This window comes from Epinephelus fuscoguttatus, linkage group LG3 (assembly GCF_011397635.1).
Source record: "Epinephelus fuscoguttatus linkage group LG3, E.fuscoguttatus.final_Chr_v1".
In the NCBI taxonomy this organism is placed as follows: domain Eukaryota; kingdom Metazoa; phylum Chordata; class Actinopteri; order Perciformes; family Serranidae; genus Epinephelus; species Epinephelus fuscoguttatus.
Genome location: NC_064754.1, coordinates 30,740,725 through 30,765,241, shown reverse-complemented (window position 1 = coordinate 30,765,241; position 24,517 = coordinate 30,740,725). Strand labels below are relative to the sequence as shown.

General features: G+C 41.8%; 1 protein-coding gene across 2 annotated transcripts; it reads left to right on the top strand.

Annotated features, from left to right (window-relative positions):
* The first annotated feature begins 692 nt into the window (after positions 1 to 692).
* Positions 693 to 22,977, top strand: b3gntl1 (UDP-GlcNAc:betaGal beta-1,3-N-acetylglucosaminyltransferase-like 1). Of its 2 annotated transcripts, XM_049568506.1 has the most exons (12): positions 693 to 1,403; positions 1,576 to 1,692; positions 1,794 to 1,893; positions 3,534 to 3,598; positions 6,519 to 6,584; positions 8,879 to 8,974; positions 14,785 to 14,880; positions 16,723 to 16,847; positions 20,428 to 20,563; positions 20,674 to 20,742; positions 20,922 to 20,996; positions 21,868 to 22,977. In XM_049568506.1, the coding sequence occupies exons 1-12, from the start codon at positions 1,308 to 1,310 to the stop codon at positions 21,946 to 21,948; spliced, it is 1,122 nt and encodes a 373-aa protein (XP_049424463.1). In that variant the 5' UTR covers positions 693 to 1,307; the 3' UTR covers positions 21,949 to 22,977. The 2 variants fall into 2 exon arrangements, with proteins under 2 accessions (XP_049424463.1, XP_049424466.1); XM_049568509.1 differs by lacking the exons at positions 693 to 1,403; positions 1,576 to 1,692; positions 1,794 to 1,893 and having other exon boundaries at positions 1,910 to 3,598; positions 6,766 to 8,974.
* The last annotated feature ends 1,540 nt before the right edge of the window (positions 22,978 to 24,517 follow it).

Genomic DNA, 24,517 nt, shown 5'->3' with positions numbered 1-24,517 from the left:
GTGGTCAAGACTGGCTAATCAGCAGACCCAGATGGAATCTGTAGATTTTTTTGTCTTTTTTTTTTTTTTTTTTTTTTTTTACAATTTTCAGTGGTGATCCACAATGAAAATCTTTTATTTTTTTTCTCTCTGTCAAAGCTGATACAATCTGTGCAGATGTCATCAGAATTATGTCGGGGCAAATTCCCTGTGGCCCTGCTTATCAGTGTAGCACAAATACCTTATCTTTGTTCTTAATGTGGTACAGCTTAGCACCAGTACTACTATTACACTGACCAGTAGCAAAATTAACCAATAGACCATTTGTGTAACCTGTTAAAATTATTCTCAGCAGTTAACCTTTGACATCCCTAGTTTTATCACTCTATTATATTTCCCCAGCTGGGGATCCACCGAGTGTTACATTATCTATGTATTTTTTCTCATTTGGGTTTATAAACATGCTGATTGTATACATGCAAAATAATTCACAGAGGGATTTATGTAATTAAAATCTGTAAATGAAAAAACTTTTTTTTTTTTTGTTATTACAATATATCAACATTAGTTGTTACCTTGGCAACGACTTACCTAGACTTTCTGGTTTCCATAACAAAGCAATACACTATAATCAATATTGCACTCAAACTACTAGCGGTTACTTGCAAAAGAATACAGTTACAGCAGTTATTTTCACCTTTACAAAAATAAAATCACACCAAAACCAAACTTATGATACATAAATAAAACTCAGTGTTTGACCAAGTTGTTTTAATCGTAACCTTCACAGTCGTAATATTGTTTAACTTCACCTACAAGCTCCAGAAAGTGGCCATGGCTTTTTACTCCAGTCAAAGTGCTGTTTTACACACTGTCGCCGACGTCACTGTTCCAGACGATGACGGTAAGATACAGCCAATCAAGTGTCTGTCCGTGTTTTACACGAGCCAATGAGCGTCAGGAGCTCATTGTTTCCGGAAGTATTGAGCTGTTATCCACCTGTGAGTTTGGGCTACACGTTTTACTAAAAATGTGACTTTGACCGTCACTAAAATGTACACAGCACTTTTCAAGAGACGTCATTTGTTGACGGAGAAACATTTTACATGGCTGACAGTTAATAAATGACTGTTAACGGACATTTTCATTCACGTGCAGCCCTCGTGGGTCACTGCCCATCGTCACAGACTGTCTTTTCGGTTTACCTTCGTTGTTTTCAGACATTTATTACATCCGATAATCGAGGTCAGACGTCGGCTAACGGTTGTGTCGTTGCCCACATCAGTAGCGGACTCTCCGGGTAAAGGTACGGGGACTCAGAGGTGAACATGAACCCACCAAAGCGACTCCGCACCACAGAAGATGAAGCAGGCACCCCGACAGGAGGGCAGCAGGAGGAGGAGGAGAGGAGAGCAGTGGATGTGGTGGGTGACAGACTGGCTCTCTGCCATACACAGCCAACGTGAATGTGCTGAGCTGAAGGAGAATACAGGCTTACTGTAGAAACCTGAATGAGAGTTGTTCTGGGAAATTAGGACCTCACATGATCTTATATTTGCATTGACTGTAGACTTTCTCTGTGTTTTCTGTGCTCAGAGTATTGTCATGCCAATGTACAATGCATCCTGTTGGCTGGATGAATGTCTGCAGGCCATATTACACCAAGACTTCACTGGAACCATGGAGCTCTCTGTCTTTGACGATGCAAGCACCGTACGTTTGTTTGTTTGTTTGTTAGTTTGTACATTTACACACACATTTGTGTAATTTGTCTCAAAATATGAGACCTGTGTGTATGTGTTTATGTTTTTCAGGATGAGTCCAGGAAAGTGTTGGAGGGCTGGAGGGAGAGGCTGGAGGCGAGGGGCATCACAGTCACGATCTCTGGCCACGACTCTGTGAAACCCAGAGGAGGCCAGTAAAGTTTTATGTTGCTGATCAGCAAACAATTCCCAGTGCCGATTAGATTATCTTGTCAATAGGGTTGAGCCAAATATTTGGATGAAAGAAGTATCCAGTGCAGATGATGTAGGCCTACTTTTTAAGAGTGTTAATATAATCAGAGTTAAATGTGTCGATATCTGTATACGTAATAAAGGAAAATCCTCATTGGGGTAGCTGTGTTCAGTTTCTCACTCTTGTGATCAAAAATGATCTCAAGCTCAATCCTGAGGCTGTTCTGTAAATAGTTTCCCAGTAAATAATAAATATAGCAATATCAATCCAGGCTTAAAATGGCAACTTCTGATCTGATTGAACAGATACAGATAATGGAGTGCTTGCTCATCCCTTCTTGTCAAATTATGATGTCAGCAGTTAATTTTCTATGTGAAGCCAGAAAGGCTAAATGAAGAACTTTGAAACGTGTGTAGGATTTATATGAAAGTTCTACTTGAGTACTACTTGACGCGGGTCAGTTCAAGAGCTTATAACTGGGTCTTACGTACTTTGGCTGATAACTCCTCAGACTGTGACAGTATATTCTGTCACCAGTCTGGGGTTCACAGACTCTCTTTCTAGAATGTATTAAGTATGTTGCCATGAAGGCAGTGCAAACTAAATAAAAGCTTGTAATTGGACCTTGAGTTAAGAATATGTCCTCAACAATGCAGCAAGCTGAAGAAATGATCAATGTACGTTTGAGATCCAAGTAAAATATGTGACATATTGGCATGTGGCTTCCAGTTGATTTTAGAAGTGAGATCTCAGATCCTCCAGATCCTGATCTGGATTTGAAAATATATGAGGTTGTGCCTTTGCCGTCAACACAGCTGACATGTTGAAATTCATTTTTCTAACGAAGTGTCTTCCTTAACATTTCTACAAAAAAAAGCATTTTTATAGACTTGCATATCTGCATCTATTGGGCCCTCTGTGTTACATCAGTTTTAACCTACTCTGTGTATTGTCAGAGTAAAGGATGGGAATCAAGAACCGGTTCCGAATCATCTGCCCCATCAGAATCGTATGTGTCTCAATGTATGGTAGAGAAGAAGAAACAGTCCAAAGTGTGGCTTCATATTATGAAGACAGATGACAACTGTCCTGTTTGTAATGTCCGTGAAATGATGACTTCAAGTAAAGGGGGAAACACCAGCAATATGCTGAAACATCTTTCTCAGCAACATGGGCTTCAATTCCAGGATTGTTAACACTATACGCACAAAAATGCCACTGCTTCCCAAACGAGCAGCACGTCCATTACGAGATTAAACGTCAAAAATGTTTTGTTCTGGCACAAAGTTCAGAAGCTTGATGTTTAGTTTTAGTAGTTTAAAGTTTAGTTTCATATTCCTCTGATGATCCAGGGACCAGTAGTGTTTGACAAAAATAATACGGCATGGTGATCACTGTGACGGGCTACTGATCTCATGCATATGACTGTTGCATGTTTTGGTTTGACATTTAGAAAATGAAATGTTTAATGGCTGAACATGATAATTACTAACACATGGATAAATGGAAATAGTTAGCACACAGAGGTATATATGAATGCAAGAACACACACACACACACGCACAAACATAAGCATACACTGTTCTTTTGTCTTTCAGTGGGATATGCAAAGAACAAGGCAATATCTCAGAGTTGTGGACAGTACTTGTGCTTTCAGGATGCGGTAAGTGTCTGTGTGTGTGTGTGTGTGTGTGTGTGTGTGTGTGTGTGTGTGTGTGTGTGTGTGTGTGTGTCAGACAGGGCATGTTTCATATTGCTGTCCAGCTGTCTCCCAGAACACACACAGTAGTGAGTCAACAGTAATTAGATCATATTGGTTTGTCCAAATATACACGGCGTACAAAGACACATTCACACACAGACCTCGGCGACTGTTTGACAGACCTGTCAGAACACATGACTAATGAGCTGAGCACAGCGTTTGATACATGTGTGTTTTCTGTGTTTATGTTCAGATGAGTGGCAGCTCTGTCTTTGAAACAGCGCTTTGCAGTCTCTGGTGTAAAAGCCGAACTGTCAAAACTACAAATCAAAGAGTGAAAATGGGGGAATTCAGTTTTTACATGTTGACACATGCACACACAGGGTCTATAGATATGCATGAGTGGAGAGACATCAGAACGAGGGGGCTGCCACATAGTCGGCGCTGCTAGCACTTTGGAGTTTGGCTCAAGGGCACCTGGACAGTGCCCAGGACGTGAACTGGCACTTCTACAGCAGTGCTAAGTTTGGGAGCTACTTCAGATTTAGTCTGAGTCTTCAGACGAAAATGCTGATTAGTAATAGTCAAATGTTATTCATTTTTATTCTCTTAATTTTTGGTCTTTTAATCGACTTTGTATGCCTAGATAATGTTAGGACTTATCATGTAACGTTACAGTTAGCTAACTTACTGTGGCGTAAGTAGCAGCGTGGTGTCATTTCAAGTCGGTCGTGTTCTTCCCACCTGATTTGTAGCCACAGAGCATCTCTCTGTCTCCCATTACTGCAGTGCATCCTTTCTGTGGTATTATGAATAAAGGTGTTTTCACACTTGGTCCTTTTCAGCCTTCTAAACAGACTCAGAGTGACTCAGCATTTTTTGCGCATATGTGAACACTCCGAGAGAGACTCTCTCTTCAAGTCCTCAGTGCTTGTGATCACAAAGCGCTCCAGGTTTGCTTTGCTCTCTAGATCACATGTTATTGAACTGGGAAGCTTGAAAAATCAGACAAAACCACATTGGCCTGTAACACTTGCAAGGTCGCAGGACGAAGAGTAGTTTGGTATATGGAAGGTACTGCACGTCTTCAGATGTGGAATGCAGAATACATCAAACAGCAACAGTCTACAGCACAGAAACACGCTGTTTCCCTCCAGTTTTATATTCATCTGAAAGCGCAGGGCTTCACAACCGCTATGCAGTGCCACATCAAAGTTGAAAAAAAAACCCAACAACAACTGTCAATATTATATATATATATATATATATATATATATATATATATATGTCCCTTTTTGTGTTGAAGCCTTCATTAATTTGCTGTTGGTTTGGGAAATCATCACCTGTATGGCTGGGATTCTGGGAATCTGCACACATACCTTAACCAGTTCAACCAGTGACAGTGATCATGTTTTGACAGAGACTAGATACACTACTGGGGGAAAATATCACACATTTGAATTTCAAGTAGTCCATCACTAACATTTTGGTCCTGGCTCATCTTTTCAAGAAATAAAAAATATATACATTTAGTATTAGTTTTTATTATCAAAGATCTATTTTAAGTTCATCAACGGCTCATCTTAGTCATAGAAAAATGGCCGTTGACGATGGCAAGATGATGACGAGATTAATGCTACTCTCCAGCTACCAGTCCACACTCCATATCTCAGTATGTGCAGGACCTGAACTGGCCATCTGCTGGTTCCCAAGCCAAGTTCTTGTAGGCTGAGCAACAACCACCCCCTCTATCTATCTGTGGATGGATGGATGGATGGATGGATGGATGGATGGATGGATGGATGATACAATATTATCACAATACTTAAGTCATGATACATATTATTGTGATGTTAAATATGTTGCTATGCTGAGTATTGCGATAACATATATTGCAGCTTATAACCTTTTTTCAACAGTAAATTATGTCCCCAAAGGAAAACTTTGTCAACATCTGTTTTGTTTAAAGGGGCTATATGTAAGAAATCTAAAGCAAATAGTCGTAAAATCATCCTAATATGTCACAGAGACTAAGGAATAATGTTCATATAACATACTGATCTCACCGACAACAATAGTACAGCTAGAATATTCGCATTTAAAAAAGAATTTTTATGGTCCGCAAATCATGTTTATGTTTTGAATTTGTGTTTTGGCCTGTTGCGCCACCCACCGCCGTCTACCAGTCACGCAGTCAGTAGAGTCTCAGCATCAGTTACAGTTACGACTGAGCTACAGCAGCACGGCAAGCAGCATTAGCAGTGTCCCAGTACATAGCATTAGCAGCCGGCTCCTCCTCAGCTGTATCTCGGCAGCAGCGTTAGCAGCTGGGATACAGCTGATACAGCTGAAGCCGGATTTGCTCGAATGGTCCGCTGGAAAACTGAAGATCACAGATGCGGCGACGGGGCCCTGCCACGGCAGCCGACCGTGGGCAAACAAATCAGTCTCCAGCGTGCCGCTGTCCAGTAACCTCGAAGCTGTAGGGGAGGGGGGGCGGACACAACTCGCGGCAGTATTTTGAATTTGAGTGCAGTAACCGTTTTGGCCACATTCTTACATACAGCGCCTTTAATAATATAACATTTTCAGTCTGTTCATCTCACTGTAAACCTTTTTTTTTTTTTTTTTTGCAGCAAAATGTATCTAGTGGACTGACAAAGCAATTGATTATATTATTCTAGTAGGCTGCCTAAAGTTTAATTTGTATTTGTAATATTACTAATTTATAGAATATAAAAAAATATTCTTGGCACTGTGTGACGATACAATATTGCCACACAAAAGTATCACAATACTTTGCTGTATCGATTTTTTCCCCCACGTGATGCTGAACACTTATGATAATTAACATGTGCTATGTGTTTGAATTGTACTCCAGGATGATGTTATGTTTCCCCAAAGAGTTCACCTGCAGTACGAGGCGTCTCTCCTCCACCCAAACTCTGTAAGTTCTCCCTCAAGTATTTGCTTGCTCACTTCCTTCCCTCTCTGTCGTGCTCTGCCTTCACCCCTCCTTCTCTCTTCTCCTCATTTCTCTCCCTCCCCCTCCCTTTCTCTCTCTTTTTTCTGACCATCTCACAAATCCCTCCACAAAAATATTCATGTGTGTGTGTGCTTCCATGCAGTTGGCACGCAGAACAGCGAGAGTATCCGGTGTTGATGCTTTCTGTGGCCCGCCAGGTCAGAGGTCAAAGGTCATGTGTGTGAGGGAAGTGAGGGAGACAGCATGGAGACAGCAGGCTTGCCGTCCTGCACAAACAGCCTGCCTCTCTCTGTTATGGCTGCGATACTTTATGGTGGCGGATAATAAATGTGGTCCTCTGCTTTGTTTTTCAGCTCTGTATAACCTGTCTTGTCTTTACATGAGCCCCTCTTTACTCGTCATTGACCTCTGACCTGAAATTTGGCCTCTATGTATCAAAGTGGGCACAACTGATATTTTGTCATTTAGAAAATTGATAACTAGGGTTTGTTACTAACATTTTTTTTTTTTTTTTTGCATTGTCCGGCCTGTAAAATGCCAGAAGAATTAAAAGATATTCAGATTATTATCTTACAAGACAAAAAAAAAATCTGCAAATATTCACATTTGAGAAGCTATAGGCAACACATTTTAGGGATTCTGGTTAAAAAATTATCTAAAGGGTTAATTAATAACTAAAATTGTGGCAAATTAGTTTTCTGTCAGTCAACTAATTGATTAATAAACAATGCTTCATGGAAGCTTTTAAGGATTTTCAACGAACTTTAACTTTAATTTAAATGTGCCTTTATTCCAGGGGTGTCAAACATACGGCCCGGGGGCCAGGACTGACCCACCAAAGGGTCCAGTCTGGCCCTCTAAATTATTTTGCATCAGACTTCTACTTGAAAACAATATGGGTGAAGCCCTGTTCAGTGTCTTACGTTGTGTTCACACTGGGTGCGAATAAAACAATTTGTGCGACTGAATTACATGTAAAGTCAATGTAAAGACATGATTAGGTGCAAATTCTCACCGGGTGGCGCGGTGAACACAACGCAAGTGACACAAAATCTGTAAATTAAGCAGCATAAATGGAGTAAGCGGCACAATTTTGCGTCACTTGCTTGCACCTGCTAAGCAACCGATTGCGATAGCCAATCAGCATTGAGATCCTCTGAGGACGTACGATACCGAGGACTTAATGGTGGAAAATGATTCATCCATTCAGCGATTTCATGCACATATGACGCCAGTCGACACACAATATTCTAGAGTTAAACTCATGCAAATAACATGACGTAAAAAATTGCAACGTGTTTGGTGTGAACACATGTTGGCATAGATACAGCCAATAGATGGCACTAGATGGTGGAGTCAAAAGTTTCACATAACAAACGAGGCGACAGTGGAGGAGGTCACAATGCTGTACCTTTTAACAGAGGCAGCACTGTAGACGGCTGGGGTCTGATAGGTCACTGAAAACATCCTGACATGTCGACAGAGTATTCTCTTCACTTCATTATCAATTCGTTCTGTTCTGGCATTTCTAAGATTTCTTTGTCGTCTGCTATGGTCGTATCTTTTCTACAACTACGCTACACGGCCTCCATGATCTCCGGTTGTTCTGCTCTGTTTTGTCTGTTTCCGTAAGCTTTCAGAAAACATGCACAAATACAGACAAAATGAATGCAGAGCTCCGTCCGTCTCTGTCTCTAACATACCTCTGGTCTTTATGGTTAGTAAGCAAGTCAGCACAAAATATTCTACCGTTCACAGTCGCAAAAGTCAAAAGTTCGCATCATGTTTGGTGTTAATATCACACTGATAAAACTTTAGAATGTAAATGGTTTGTAAGGCAGGGGACGACTACTGCTTATTCAGTAGCTTCCACTTTAGTGGGGAATTATGTAAAAAAGTTACATGTAATCAAAGAGAGTAGTCGACTGATTGTGGACAAACTGAGACATACTGTTGAATTTGCACATATTTTTTTGATATCTCGGGCTGTTCATTTGTTTTAGTAAATGGATGAACGTTTTCAGAATGTCGTCTTTACACTCAAAAAGGGGAGCATTTAAAGGTGTTATCTACAGATTGTTATATGATGTACTTGAGATCAAAGTGTTCCGTATGTGGCCCATGAACTAAAATAAGTTTAACACCCCTGCTTTATTCTGAAGGGTTCCTACTGAAACTAGAAGTGATCTTTGCAATTTAACTGTAACCTAAGATATCACACTCCTGTGGTGTTTTTGTGTGTGTTTCCATGATAGCTGATTGGCTGTAAAGTCCAGAGGGTTCCTGAGGGATCTACTGAGCGTTACACTCGCTGGATCAACACAATCACTGAAGATCAGCTCATCACACAGGTAAACACCCACAGCTCGATTCAGCGTGTGTGTTTGGGCGCACATTGTATGCCTGTGAATGTGTGTATCTGTGTGTGTGAGAGGTCATGTGCCAGGCAGCAGCCAGTTCAAACAGAAACAGGATACGTACCTGCCATCCGCAGTTTCCACGGAAATGTGACAGTGGACTGGACGGAGGACGCAGCGCCACGCTTGACCTCTCTGTCCATCTCAGTCCCACCAGAGGAAACGTGTCACACTGCCAGCTGTCTGCTGAGGGGAGCCCATAGAGGAAACTGTCGGCAGTGGAAAAAAACAAAAGCACTGTGAGCGTACTGTGCAGACTGTTTCTGTTTCAACTGCTCCTGCAACAGACGTTTTGGCACGCAGTACTTAATGTACCGCACCACTGTGTGAAAGTTGACACGTATTAACATCACTGAAGACGATACCAAAATTTTAAAGATAGACATCAGCTTCTCAGTCATCAGCTTCACTCCTCCACATTCGATTTCACTGGCTGTTCCCCCAGGGCAGTTGGAGCTGGAGTTTCCCCCCTTGGCAGATGGTATAATGAATAAACATGGAACGCTGTGAATGGTCACGATCCAAGTGTCACCTGCCAAGTCACGTCAAACTTGTATGACACTGTTATCACCTAATCAGAGGGTCTTGAATGACAAAAATAATGCTAACATGCTCCAGCACAAGGCAACCAAACTGATAACACTGGGCTTCATTCACCAACTGTTCTTATGACGAAATTTCCTCCCAAAATCCACTAAGGCCCTGATCATACAGAAAGCATTTTAGCAGCTGGAGGCAGCTTCTTCTGATTGTTTTTAATGAGAATGAAGCTTTTTGCTTGCGCGTGCCTCGCATTTCTGCACTCTGAGTGCCTGGTATTTTTGCCGGAGCACTCTGAACACCTCGAGTTGAAAAAACTTCAACCCAAAGCGGAAAAACGCCCCAAGTCATCTCTGTCGACATTACCTTTTTTGTCCAATTGGATGTTTTGAGAGGCAGGCCTTCTGTGGTGGTCACAACAACAAGTTCACAGTTGGAAAATAATGGAGGAGAAACTGGTGGTAGCAGTTGCTGGATACCCAGAGCTATACGGCCCGATGATAGACAGCAGGTTGTCAGACTGCCCCCGAGTCATCCTAAAATATGTCTGGAAACAGCCATCATGGAGGAGAAGCTCCTGGACCAACTGATGGTACTCCCCTTGATTCACCCTCTTTTTTAGGGTCTCATGTACCCACACAGATCTCCGTTTCCTCTGCCCAACAAACTGTTCACTGACAGCCTCTCACCTTCAACCAGAGCTACAGCAAGTACCCTCTGCCTGAACTTTTTAGGACCTAGCTATTGATTACTGTCATATAACTAAAATAGATAAATAAACGATAGATTGATTACACAGGGAGGTTTGGACGCATTCACACTTGCGCTATTTGGTCCGCTTTAAACGAACCCTGGTCAGCTTCCATGGATAGTTCGGTTCGTTTGGAGTGGCGTGAACACTCATTCGAACTCTGGTGCAGACCAACGAGCGAACCCTGGTCCGCTTGAAAACTGGGGGTCTCGGCTCACTTGCAAGTGAACCCTGGTGCGGTTCGCTTTCATTGGGAAATGCAAATGGACTATCAAGCGAACCAAAGAGAGGAAGTTACGTAGAGTGCAGTATATTTTGGGGTTTGGTGTTTTTGTGGTGACCAAGCCATCTAAAGGGGATGGAATTCCGTTTTCAGTCCTGGCCAATCGATAAGCTGGGTTTTCTTCTTCCTCATACTTTTTTCCTTCCTGGTCAGTGGTTGTTTCGGGCGATACCGCCCCCAAACAAGCAGCTGTTGTATCTGTGTGACGTTGTCCAGGCGGAACTGAGTCCCCGGACTATCCTGGTGTGAATGTGCCCTTAGAGTATGGAGGTGAGTCATGGTTGCCTGGCAACAATAAAAAGACGCACGCAAGCGTTTTATTCACTAGTGGCATTCAATTTTTAAAAAAAGCAGTGCTTTGCACCTTGCATTTTGCAACCTGCAAAATGCTTTCAGTGTGATCAGGGCCTTACGCAGTTTTCTCAAAGATTCTAACCTTCACTGATATTTTCTTATTTTGGATTTGTTCTTAGTTAAGAACAGAAGCTTGTCTCTGTCCTCAGTCCTGACAATTGTGCCACTAAAATGCATAAAGTTTGCAGTTTGTCAGTCAAGTGGTTAAATAATGTTGGGTTTTTTTGCATCCTGTGCATCTTTTTTGTATTATTTTATATGCACTCCCGACTGTACTGAATATGGAAGCTCCTTTGGTTCTCACTTTCTGCAGAGGTACCTCCACTTCACAGCAATTCAAGTCCTTTTCTTGTTTAGATTGTGGTGCTCCACCCTGTTTAGACTTTCCTTTGGGCGTCCTTGACTTAATTTTCTCAGCTTCCTCTTCAGTTTCTGTGCATGCACATGGCCTGGCAGTCTCATGCCCTTTTATGGGGACTGGCAGGGCGTTTACCTGTGCTAATAGGGATCATCTGGCAAGCTCTTTCAACTTACAAGGACAGTAGGATTTTTCATTATAAAAACACAGGTGTGAACAATTCTGTGGTTTAAGAGCATGTCATGAATCTGGCGTAGACTCTTCGTAGGACCTTTCTCGGGAACAAATTCAAGAAAAAACTTAGGAAGATATTGGCAAGTGATGCCCACTGTCCTTACATTAGCATAGTGTTGGTTTGCTAACGTGGTGATATCACACTATGCGCTAAGTGTACTGCTGTATCACAATGCATCTGGTAACCGAGATATCAACTGGCAGGGCAGTGGCTACTTAAAGGGGTTATTGAGTGAAACATTTTAAATTCCTCCTTTACAGCTTATACGTACTTTCACCATATTGAATAATCACATTAATCATCACATGATAATTGATATGAATCTGACACCGCTGGCAGTATTACTATTTATGTAGAGATGGACGTCGACTGTTGCTGAACAAAACACACTGTCACCAAGGAAACAAGACAACCTGGTCCCACTCTCTCCATAACACACACACACATACACACACACACACACAGTCTGCATAACTCCTTAGCAGGCATTCCTGGATATTTATGTGATATTAAGTTTCATGAAGCATGAGAATGAGATCATACATTGATTCTGCAGGCTTAAAAGCAGCTCTTTTCTCTTCTCCTTCTCTTTCCTCACTGTACTTCTAGTTTCTGGGTAAAGAAACTGAATCTAGCCGAGTTAAACCAGAGATTTACTTGGGCTGGGGCTCGTTTAACTTGATCCAGAGGTAGACCCCGAGTGTTCATCTGTAGGACATTAGATATGGTTATCATAAACCTTCCCTACCCCACTGATTTCTCACCACCAAGACAGACTCTCTCTTTCTCTGTCCCCTCGTTTCCCAGAACTCATTCTTATTCCTCTTATTCATGCTTTTGGCCGCAGCTTACATCTGCAAAATGTTGCAATATTACAACAGAGGGGAGAAGAGATGTACGTAGGTGGACACACACAAACACACATACACGCTAGATTCTGTCCAGCTGTTCGTCTGGCTGAATCCAGATGTTTTTCTCAATTTGCTTCATCTGTGATTCATTTCTGTTATGCAGTCATGTTCAGCTTCGACCAAGAAGAGAGAGAGACACACACACACACACACACACACACATGCACATGCACACACACTTATACGCACATCATACACACAGTGACATAGTTGGAGGAAAGAACAGATCAGCCTGGAATGACCCCTAGACTTAGAACACAACAACAATACTTAAGGAAACACACACACACATAGTAAAGGAGGAACAAGAAGGAGTGTGTGTGTGTGTGTGTGTGTGTGTGTGTGTGTGTGTGTGTGTGTGTGTGTGTGCGCGCGCACGCACATGTGGCAGTAGAACAAATGAGTCGGGGTAAAAAGAGAAAGAAATATAGGTGCCCTAATGAGGTCCTGGTGTATTAAAGATGTTGTGGTTAGAAAGAGAAGGAGAGGCCAAAACAAACTCATTAGTCAAAAATCATGTGCTGGAGGATGGAAGTGTGTATCCTTCCCCTGCACACTTCAGGAAGCGCACACTTCTGTAATAGAGCACATGCGGCTGCACTCTAACCTGTTTTGTTTTCAGCATTGGAGCTCTTGCAGAGTCCCCGTTTGTTCCTAAAAGCCAAATCGGAAACTTCCCCGAGCTGTTCACCAAATCCTGGTCGGGTTGCAGCTGATATGGATGTTGTGTTCTGTAACTACAAAAAGAAGTTCCTTTATTTATTAAGTGGAGCTGAGACAAAGTGCTTTTTCCTGCGCTGTGTGAGCACAGAGAGAGAGAGAGACAGCTTGTTGAGGGGCAAACTGCAAAGGATGAATCTAGTTACCTATCCTGGTTACTCTGCAGGATATGATTGTAAAAGCCCGACAGCAGACTTGTTTGTATGTTTAAACATGAATAGATATTCATATGAATATCATTAAACTATGTTTATATTCACAGCAAATAAAACTGTGTTTTCAGGTATACTGGTCAATTCTTTGAGCCTGTTTCCACCTGATATTAATGTGTTTCAGTGATCCGAACACAAGTGGATAGCCAAGACACATCGCCGTTCACACCTGTGACTACCATGGGCTTCAAGCTGACCACTTGTGTTCAGATTTTGTCACTGTCTATGTCATTTTTGCTAGAAGGTCAAAGGGCCCAGCGCTCAGTGATTACATCCACACTCTTGCAAATATACTCGCTCGTCATGTTTACAGTTGTGTCCGTACAGCTGGAGATATCGCTGCCAGTAGATGTCATCACGTCTCCTTCCACAGGGCAAAATGATGGACAGTCGCACAACACTCTGTCCAACTCATGGTAAAATGGGGAGGTTATAGAGCGTTAGCACAGGTCACCAAAACAACCACCACGTCCTGCATTGATGATGTAGTCCTTGTCTGGGATGCATCAGGATGCATGAGTGTTTATGCTACAAAAGATATGTGGTGAAATGCGGCCTAGACCACTTCAACAAGTGGTTTTTGTGTGACCAGATTGCAATGCATCTTAAGCCCCAGTTCAGACCAATAATTTGTGAGGAGACTAAACTATTTTAGAAAGTTGCAAAGAAAGGTTGCAGTGGTGTGAACTGGCCGTCTGAGCTCAACTCAAGCCAGCTGACGATGTCACCGGCAACTCCACTGGTTAAATCGTGGTGGGTGGTGTTAGAAAGTAAGGCACGTTGCCTGTTTCTGCATTTGGATGATACACCATCTCATCTAGTTGCATTGGTGTAAATTAGCAGGTTGCAGAGCGGTGCACGTTTCAACTCCTCTTGTGGCAACTCTTTGGTACCTTGCTCTGGCCTTCACCAGATCTTCACTCAGTCGAAGACCTGTGGGAGATTTTGGACTGCCATGTTTGACAGTTCTTTCCACCACCACCAGCATCATGAAACACTAAATGAGGAAATATCTTTTGGAAGAAGCATATCACCCCTCCAGTAGAGTTCCGAAAGAGCATTAACGCTACTCTGGAGGCTTGTTGTAGCCAGTCATTGTTGTTTTTACATTTAAATTGTATGTTTTGGTTTAGGTGTGATTACTTATCTTTCTGGTTCTTGTCTCACCCAACACCCAAACTTTGTTAAAAAAGAGTGGTACAAATACAAACAGACATGTAACCTGAGTTCTGTTAGTGAAAACATTGTCCGTTCACAGCAACCAGTATGGAGACTCACAGTGTGTCCACAACACAGTATATCTGACTGATAACATGTGATTTCTGTATTGTATATGTCAACATGTTCCTTGTTATAATCCGAACTGTTCTTGTGTCTCAGGTGTACACGTCTCATGGGCCCACAGTCGTCATGCCAACATGGTTCTGCTCAAGGAGCTGGTACCTGAAGGTTGGACCGTTCGATGAAGGAGGCAAGGTGAGACCTCACAACCAAAATATTTGTAGAGCTTTCTCACTGTATTTGTGTTTCTTTCCTTGGCCTCCCTTCCTCTCTCCCACTCCAAATAACACTCCATCAATCCATCCTTTGTTGGGCTCCACTTTCTGCTCTTGTTTATTTTACACATCTAAAATGTTACTTTAAGCATCTAAAATGTTGCTTCAGATTTGTTCAGCAATCCATATGTGTCCATTGGCAGCTGTTTCCCTCAGTTACAGACACAGTTGACCAATCAGAGTTTGGTGTGCATGTTTAAGAATGAGGAAGTCACCTCCTACATATGCTGCATGTCCACTGCATGGTACAGTACTGCTCAGCTCAGCCCACTCTTGTCTGGTTTTCCATTGGCAAAATTTGTGGATCGTACCTGTCCTTGTACCTCATCAGTCAATGTTCTAAGCAAGTTGAGCCGACGCTGGATGTGGAGTTAAAACACTGTAGACCACTGATAGTCAGAGAGAATCGTCACTAGAATTGTCAGCTGTGTGTCACAGGAAATCCTGCACAAACCGGACATTTTTAAACAGAGTAAATACCAAGCTACAACCAATAGTAATTGCAATTTGTTTCATTCACTCATCTGAGATTTGAAAAAGTGGCAGCCCACAAAATACAGCATACACTATGACATACAATTGACAAAGTACAGACGTTGCTTTGTTTGGTTGCCAATGAAAGGATCCAGCTTGTGTCATGTAGAAGATGATGTCACTGCAGTTTAGGGCAGCTTCACTTTTACAATCAGCAAACAATCCTGCCTACATTAAGGGAGTACTACCTGCACTAGAAAACTAAATCAAGAAAAGTACCTAGTACCAAAAGCGAGTTGAGTCGAGTCAAGCCGAGCCACACAGCGCAGTGGACATTCAGCAATAGACATCCAGCTATAAAGATACATTCATGTAAAATGCCAACAGGTGTGGATTAGATAAATGCAGCTATGAAAAGCTGTGGTAAATCAACTTCAAAACAATCTCTGAAAACAGTTCTCTGGTTTAGTATTACACTCCTTTAACATTGCCAACCTCACAGTGTTGTCTTCAAACACAGCCATTTATCAGATCTCACACATCTCTCTCTCGAGACACAGAGGATTTATACAGTTTTTGCACATATGCAGTAGTATTAGTCAAGACCTTTAAACACATTCTGATGTGTGAAATTGTTGTTCTGCTTTCCAGTAAGTTATCTATGTAGATCAGGGTGTAAAATGCTTTGAAAAAAGTTAACTTCTCCTGGCAGCTGCTAGCACAGCAACTGAAAATGACGTTGGCGAGACAAATACATAATTATCTACTAAACAAAGCAGAATGCCCCCCTCTTTCCAACAAGAATTTGGCTAACATGAACATAGTGTCAGAGTGCATGGATGAAGGGAAATTAAATGGTGATTCAGTCTGTTGTTTTTGCAGATATGATGTCAGCTCGGCAATCTGTGTACCAACATTTACACTGACTTTCCGGTTGTTTCAACTTTGAATTTTCCCAAGCAGGGACTCATTTTACAGATTATTCTGACACCACATGAGCTCACGGTTACTTCACTTCATTTATATTAAGTCTGTATCTAAATGGACCCCGCCACCATCACAAAATATCGAACCAAAGAAAGCTCCATTAGCACCTTCATTTCTTTTTTTTTTTTTTAAAGATTTGTTTTTATTAACAGATGCTCTTATAGGATATTCATGGTGCACAGTACAGTTTGTTACCATAGGTTAAGCCGCATTTACAGAGGAAACAGCACCTTCATTTCTAATAAAGAAATGAATTACAGTTTTTAACCGTCATGAACCAACTTTACGTCCTCCTCTCCAGGGAGTCCCGGAGGACTTGCTCTTCTTCTACCAGAGTCTTCGTCAGGGAGGGGGCGTGGCCAGGGTCGACCAGTGCCTGCTAGTGTACCGTTACCACGAGAAGGCCGCCACTCACTCTGTAACAGAGTAAGTCCCACTACACACGCCCCCTCCACTGCTCAGCTACTCTCACATACTTGGACACAGTGTTGATCCTCCACCTACTCACAGCTGCCCACTGGCATCCTCAGATTTTCTCAAAGCTCGATACTCACACACACACACACACACACACACACACACACAGGCATGTGTTTTCATTATCTTGAGATTTTCAGAATATGTTTCTGAAATTCCAGACTCTTTCCCAGCATATGAATCAGGAATTTCAACCTGTTTTCCTCTCCCTGTGGAATGTTCACTGTTTGTCAGACACTGTCAGGAGGGAATCAGATCTTGTCATGAACCGTGTTTAAGATGGTGTGTGTGTGTGTGTGTGTGTGTGTGTGTGTGTGTGTGTGTGTGTGTGTATGTGTGTGTGACTCAAAAATCTGACTCTCCTGCTGTTGCCTGTGCTTCAGCAAGGTCATGTAGTGTCTACAGGTGCATGTGAGTGCCTCAAATGATAAAAACACACCAAAGAAGAAGGTCTTTCCTGCCTCCTCCCACACACACACACCTCCCCTTTCATCCCCTTTCCTTTCCTCCTTCCTTCCTTCCTTCCTTCCTTCCTCCCCTGCATCTGTCCACTGCTCGTATATCTGCGAGTGTTGACGCACTCCTTCAACGATCATCCTCCTCTCTGTCTTCATCTCTCATCTGACTATTTTTGGACACACCTATTTCAAGCTCGCCTTGCCGACTTTCCACCCTCCCCCTCTTCTCGTCACCCCTTCCCATCCACAGCCTACTTACTTTCACACTTAATTCACAAGAAACCATCATCTTCCTTCTGTCTATCACACACACACACACACACATACATACAAAGTGTAATTGCAGAGGCTTTGTCGGTGAGGTGAGAAGTGCGTTTTTAAAAAGTTCAGATGGTGTCAAACAGTAACTGAGACGCGAGGCTTCTTAACACAGAAAGGCTGTGTTTATAAATGTGTGTGTACCAGAGTGCATGCATGTGTGTTTGGCTTTTGATCTGCAGGGTATTAGAGGGATGAAAGCTTTGGTATGTGTATACAGATGGAGTTTATAGTAAATCTCTGCCATGTTGCTGCCATGTCTGAGAATCAAAGCCTGTATAGAGAATGTATAGAAAAGTAATCTTGAGACCACCCGCAACTGATGATGGTGGTGGGTTTGTTTGTCATATGAGACCCACTGATAGAACCAGTCAGACGCTGACATCGGGAGATGAGAGTGGAGTGCCTCCTGTGAATGTGTGCATGTCTGTGTGTGAGAGAGGAGGAAGAGGTTAGGAGGGTGTGTAGAGTGCAAAGATGCATATCTTAGTGTAAAGGTGTGTGTGTCTGTGTGTGTGAGGCCACAGCTGTGCATATCAGTCAATGTGCAGGCAACAGGAAAACAAGCTAATTTAAAACAGGCGCAACTTTTTCCATCCACATGAAAAATCAGGTTGTCGAAATTCAGTCCTAGTTTTTATTGGATGCAGTTAATACTTTTGACATTTTTTAAATTAACTTACAGAGGAGATTATGGTCTGATACTGAAGGGATGTTTCCAATTTATTGCACTATGGGTCTCACTTTTGTTGTGTCATCTTCCATTTATTTCACCAGTGATATCTTTGAAGTTATAAAAGGAGTAGCAAAAAATACAAGCAACCAGCAATTCAGCCACAATATTTTGTTAGTTTGTTAGTTAGTGTCTAAATTATTCTCTGTTTCCTGCTCAGGGACTAAACGTGAAAATTAACTTATAGCTGCCTCTTGTGCAGCTAAGTATCTGTGCACTGTTCCTGTTGAATAAATAAATAAAATAAATGAAAATAAATAAAATATCTAAATCATTTACTTTTGAGGACAAACTGAAAGTGACTGCACCTGACATGTCGATAATTTAATAATTTATCGCACCCTAAAATAATTTCACGATATTTCCGGGTATTTATGTGATAACGATATCTTTGACGATATGACCAATTAGTAAAAAAAATATAAACAATAAACAGTAACTCAGAGTTTGATTCAGATTCTGTACACAATATTAATAGTTCAACTAAATAAAATCTACCACTAATTACACATTTAAACAGCCCCCAAATACAAAAAAAAATTACCTGGTATACATATATATATATATATATATATATATATATATATATATATATAAATCAACAGGTGATTTCCTTCTCTTTTATCAGAGTCCTAAATGATTGTTTTTTTCCACCTGGACCATTATGCTCTGCCCTTTCTGCTCTAATCATCACGCTGTAACCTGTGACAGGCTGTTATGCTGCCTTTACTATTCCACATTCACATATATGTAGTTTTTTGTCGAGCTGTGAGCATCACATAGGTTTACATTACCAAAAGTTTAATCGCTTGCCGACACCGTGTGTGCGCGGCGAGAGAGGAGAGGGTGAGATGCTGTGCTGCAGCCAGAGGAGCCGCAGAAAGATATGTGTCAATTGGTCGAAATATTGCGAGTGTCACTATATGAATTTTTCATATGATATTAAAAATTATACCGATGTTATCGTGGCACACCCTTAGCATGCACAACTATAGCAAGTATACTCAGTCAAAATTAAACCACAAAGCAGGTCTATAAACTGATGAATGTTTAAAGTGGACATTTTGAATTATAATTTTAATTTTGCTTAATTCTTTCTTCCAAATAACTGTGTCTAACCCAGGTTAAAACATGTCTGAACATCTTATCACTCATGTTCCTTGACTTGTCAGACAACTCTGTAGCGATGTCATGTTCCCAGATCTCAGCAAATTTACAAGGTACAATCCAAGTACAGTCATGTTACTGAGAGAAATCATAGCCAGAACTTTGAGAAATAAGAGCCAAATGGTAATAAATTGCAATTTCTCTCTAAAGAAATAGGTGGATGTTTTGCAAAACTCAACAACAGACTGTATATAAAGATGGCTGACACTTCTCCACTTCCTACCACTGTACAAGTTGAAGTCAAAATATCCCGGATGCAGGGGCTGCTGTCTGGCACTGGTGATGTCATTTGGAGCCAAAGTCTGCACAGTAGTGATGGAGGGTGGAGACATGCCCCATACACCAATCCGAACCAATCACAGCTGTCAATCATGACGTCAGACCCCGTTTGTGTAGCATCAAATGACAGAAAACACTTCACAAACATCAGGTTGATAATTACTACCTAAAAAGCCGTCTTTGGGAAAAATTTATTTGACGTGTACTTTGATCTTTTAGTGTGGCCCATGTGCTTACATGGTTGTTAGCAAGTAGGAGAATAAACAGAGTTCCCAAAATTTTCTTAAATTTGCCCCTACTGTATGTGATTATGTGATTAGTTTAAGACTCCATTGACATCCGAGTTAGCTTAGAAAGCAAAATACGACCTGGGTATGAGTGCATGTTAAATAGAACATACATTATATATTTGTCAGTTTATCTTCCTCAGACATAATGAAACATTGTTTTCACACTAAATTAATCAAACAATCTTGACTTAAGCCGACAGACAGCATCCCTGATTTTAAGCGTGTGCACTGCCTGCTTCTGTGTCCATCCTTTGTTATCCCCTACTCATCTCCTCTGTTTCCAGGGAAACCATTTGGAAACTGCGAGTCGATTTCCTGCAGGAGAGAGTTCTCAGCCAATGGGAGAGCTTCACCATATGGAACGCCGGGAAACAGGGCCGGAAGCTCTACCGAAGCCTGAGTCCGGCTAATCAGGAGAAGGTATGCTCCATCCAGCTACGGAGTCCGATGTGAGACACACAGAGCTGGTGGACAAAGTGTGTTATGCGAGTGTGTGCGAGCTTTCACTGCCATTCTGATTCATTTATCAGGTGAAGGCTTTCTGTGATGTCGACGAGAACAAGATCCAGAAAGGCTTTTACACGTACGAGGAGTCCAAGGTGAGATCAGCCTCTGTCGATCGATACTAGCGTTCACTGTAACTCAGTGTAAGCAAGATATAAGATGTGTTTCAAATGGTCACCACACCACTTTATTCCAGTGAACAGAGTTTCTATGAAGCTGTGACCAACAACAATACGTGGTTTGTGTCTCTCTTTTTCTGTTTACATGCCTCCAGAAAAGACCTAAGCCGAAAATCCCAGTGCTGCACTACAAAGACGCCTCCGCCCCCTTCATTATCTGTGTCAAACTGGTGAGCAGAAAACGTGTTTGCATGTTGTATGTTTGCTGTCTCTGACCGCCTGTCCCTCAGGTCTGTAATCTAAGTTAACGACATAATGATCGAGGGCGTGTGCCCGGCACAGGACAAAACACACACACACACAGAGGGGGCAGCCAGGAAATGGGTAGAGACAGCAGCCTGATCTTTGATCACATGACGCTTGTGCAAACATCTGATGTTTTTGCCACTGTTAAGTTTTGTACATTTTGTACTCCAAAATCCTGCCAATATTCAAAGCTGCTGCAAAGCCTTTCCGAAGATAATGACGTTCTCATTTTATAATATACGATCACACACACACACACACACACACACACTGCTGTTCTGGCAGCAAAATCACTAATCGCCTATTTATCACCTAGCCAGATTTAGACGTCAAATCCAGAGTGACCCCTCCTACAGGGACTACTAATTGCTCAATTATGGGAATTGGGAGAAGTAATCATAGTTGGAGGACAAGGAGACCTGGATTCAATCATTCCCGTTCTCTTGTTCTCTGCAACACACACACACGCACACACACCTGGAGTCCATCACACAAGTTTTTTCTACCCAGATGTCAAATAACTATAATCAACAAATATGCAATTTGTACATTTTCTGTAGATTAAGTTACTGTTGGCGAGTCTCAATCTCTGTAGCCTGTGTGTAACCTTTGACTGTAGTTCAGCGCAGTTAAAACACTGAAAACATTAAGGACCTTTATCAAAAAGAAAAAGCAAATGAAAGAGTTTTCAGGGCAACAATAACTCATCTGATAATGTCTTCTTTTGTGTATTTTTTTTAACCCTCCACCATGTTCTCTCTTCCTGTTGTTTCCCTCACACTGTTTGATCTGTAGGACATGACAGGAGGCGTCCTGGAGGAAAACCTCAACTCTTTGCAGCTGAAGGAAGGAAGAGATTACTACCATTTTAACTGACTGCTCAGAGGGATGGAGACAACAGGAGGAGCCGTGCAGCTTTAACAGGCTCAGAGGAATGCACAACAAACTGAGGGACATGCAGGTGATAACAGGACTAAAGGGGACTGGACACTGGGACAGAGTCGGGCTGCATCCACACGACTACGATTTTGTCATAAAACACATAACTGTTGCTGGTGTTTTGGTGCCCAAAAACTGAGACCTTTGAAAACACTGCTGAGTCAGTTTTAGTTTAAAACCCCGGGGTTGAGTTTTAGTTTTGGAAACAATGACACAGACATTTATGTTTGCATCCCAGTTGGGTCGTTTCAGTCACAGCTTGTGAAGTCAAAACATTACAACCAGGTCTACATGCCTTTTGTGATTTTATGCTTTCTGTATGGGTGCTCCTTTCCCATTGCTGTGGCTTCCTCCAGTAATGGATATGGCTCCCAGCACTGTTCTAATATCTCGATGTATTTACTTTTCCACGACTCCCAATCAGTGATTTCCACTGCCTTGACTACCATATACTCATATGTTAATTTAAGTAACAGTTCAACCTCTTTGTCAGCCCAAACCAAGAAATCTCTAGCCTTACCTTTTACCACCTCTGTAGAATTTTCTGAAACTAAGCAATCAACCACAAAGTAGACTGTAGGCAGGTTATGTTATCTTCAGACTGGGACTACTTCATATTCCTCTGCTTTCAGTCTTTATGCTAAGCTAAGCCAACTAGATCCTGGCTGTAGCTCCATATTTAACTGTCAGGTATGAGAGTGGTATTGATCATCTTGTCTAATTACAAGACAAGGACAAGGACAATAGAATGACTAACATGCATGTTCCCCAAAATGTCGACCCATGCATTTTAAAAGCTGGAACGTGGACGTTTAGGCTCATATTAGTAACTATAACTTCACCTAGAGTGGAAAGATATGATAAGAAACAAAATGGAGGAATGATTTGGTAATAGAATGAGAGAGAAGACAGTATTAGGCCTTTATGTTTCACTCTTCAGAGGACGTGTAAGAAGACATGACTTGCTGATGTTTACCATTGAAAGAATAAATTATTATTGTGTTTTCTAATCTTGTGTGGACTGAGATTGGGGTTTGCCAACCTGTGCACTTGGAGTTGTGTTGAAGTTAAAGGAAGTGATCAGACCCAGGACGTCACTACAGAAGATTTCACTTATAAAGGGTGGGATGTTTTATGACCAAAATCACACTGATTTCTCAACAACCTTCTCTGGTGCAACTGTGCAAAATCACACAGCTGCTACAAATGTACAAACATGGACACTGCACGAATTTGTTTTTCTTTCTCTTGGTCTCTTATGAAATCTAAAGAACAATAACCTCTTTAAGAGAGCTCCAGTTATAATACATAAACACACACAAAAAGTTTATTTTACCTCACAGAGTGTGGAGTCTTTCTGCCCAAAGGTAAACAGACCTTTCCCCACAAAATCTCCCCCGGTGTTTCCTGGGTCTGCGACGTGGTCTGCCTTACTGTAAATCTGTCCGCAGCAGTTTGTAGGGAGGCAGCAGTGGCAGTAAAACAACTGGAGGGGTCTTGAACTCTGCCGAAGCTTTATTTTAACCACCTTTGTTTGTTATCACTGACAGTTGCATGGTTGCAGACTCACTGTGCCCGATTAGAAGTTAGGCTTGAATTCATTTTTTGATAAATTGCAGGACTGTTTGAGCCTGATTCAGTGTGGGGTTTGAGGTGGAAATCCCAGGCTCCTGCCACCCACAGTACACTGCTGTGTAGGGGCTGAGAAAAATATCACATCCACTTAGCACCCAGTCGCCAACTGGACCCCTCTTCCTCCTGTGTTCCTGCACACTAACACTGACACAAGACGGTGTCTTCCTCAGTTCCTCAGTGATGTGAATCCAATAGGGCGGCAACTAATGATTATTTTCAGTAAGAATTAATTCAGATGTTTAATTTGTTTACATGTTTTGTCGATAAAAAAGCAGACAATAGCATAAAATGCTCATTACATTCTTAATCCCAAGTTGACACATTCAGATAGCTTGTTTTGTCTTACCAACAGTCTAAAACCCAAAGATATTCAGTTAACTGTCACGTACAGCAAAGAAAGCAGCAAATTAAGCTCGAAACCAGGAAATAATCTGCAGTTTTTTCTTAAAAAATGACTTAAATGACAAAAACCATGTTGATTAATTTTCTGTCAACGAATCTACTACATGTTTGTCTGCATTTGCAGGATTTCAATTTTTTTGGACACACATCTGTTTTAATCTGTAACTTTTTGTTTGTTTTGCTGTTTCACTTTTTATCCATGCTGGCAGGTGTGGGATGGCAGCTACATAGTATGGCAGTAGGAGCCTGGTCTCTATCGAAATCCGGCGCTTGGGCAGTGACTTGCAGCGTCAGAAACCAATGAAAAAAGGCATCCGTAAACGTTGGCATGATGCGCAGCCGGTTGCTGTTATAGTTTAACAGCGCCCGGCAGCGGCGGGGACACAACAAACACCAACTTTCACCCGAAAGAGCACTGTTCGCATCTCATAAGATTCTAAAGCCAAACCCTGTTCTTTTTTCCTGAACC

What these genes read in the sequence shown, in the direction of transcription:
- b3gntl1 (XM_049568506.1), top strand. Translation starts at nt 1,308, where the DNA reads ATGAACCCACCAAAGCGACTCCGCACCACAGAAGATGAAGCAGGCACC. An exon ending in TCTTTGACGATGCAAGCACC is followed by an intron (nt 1,693 to 1,793) that starts GTACGTTTGTTT and finishes TATGTTTTTCAG; the next exon opens with GATGAGTCCAGGAAAGTGTT. An exon ending in CGTTCGATGAAGGAGGCAAG is followed by an intron (nt 14,881 to 16,722) that starts GTGAGACCTCAC and finishes CCTCCTCTCCAG; the next exon opens with GGAGTCCCGGAGGACTTGCT.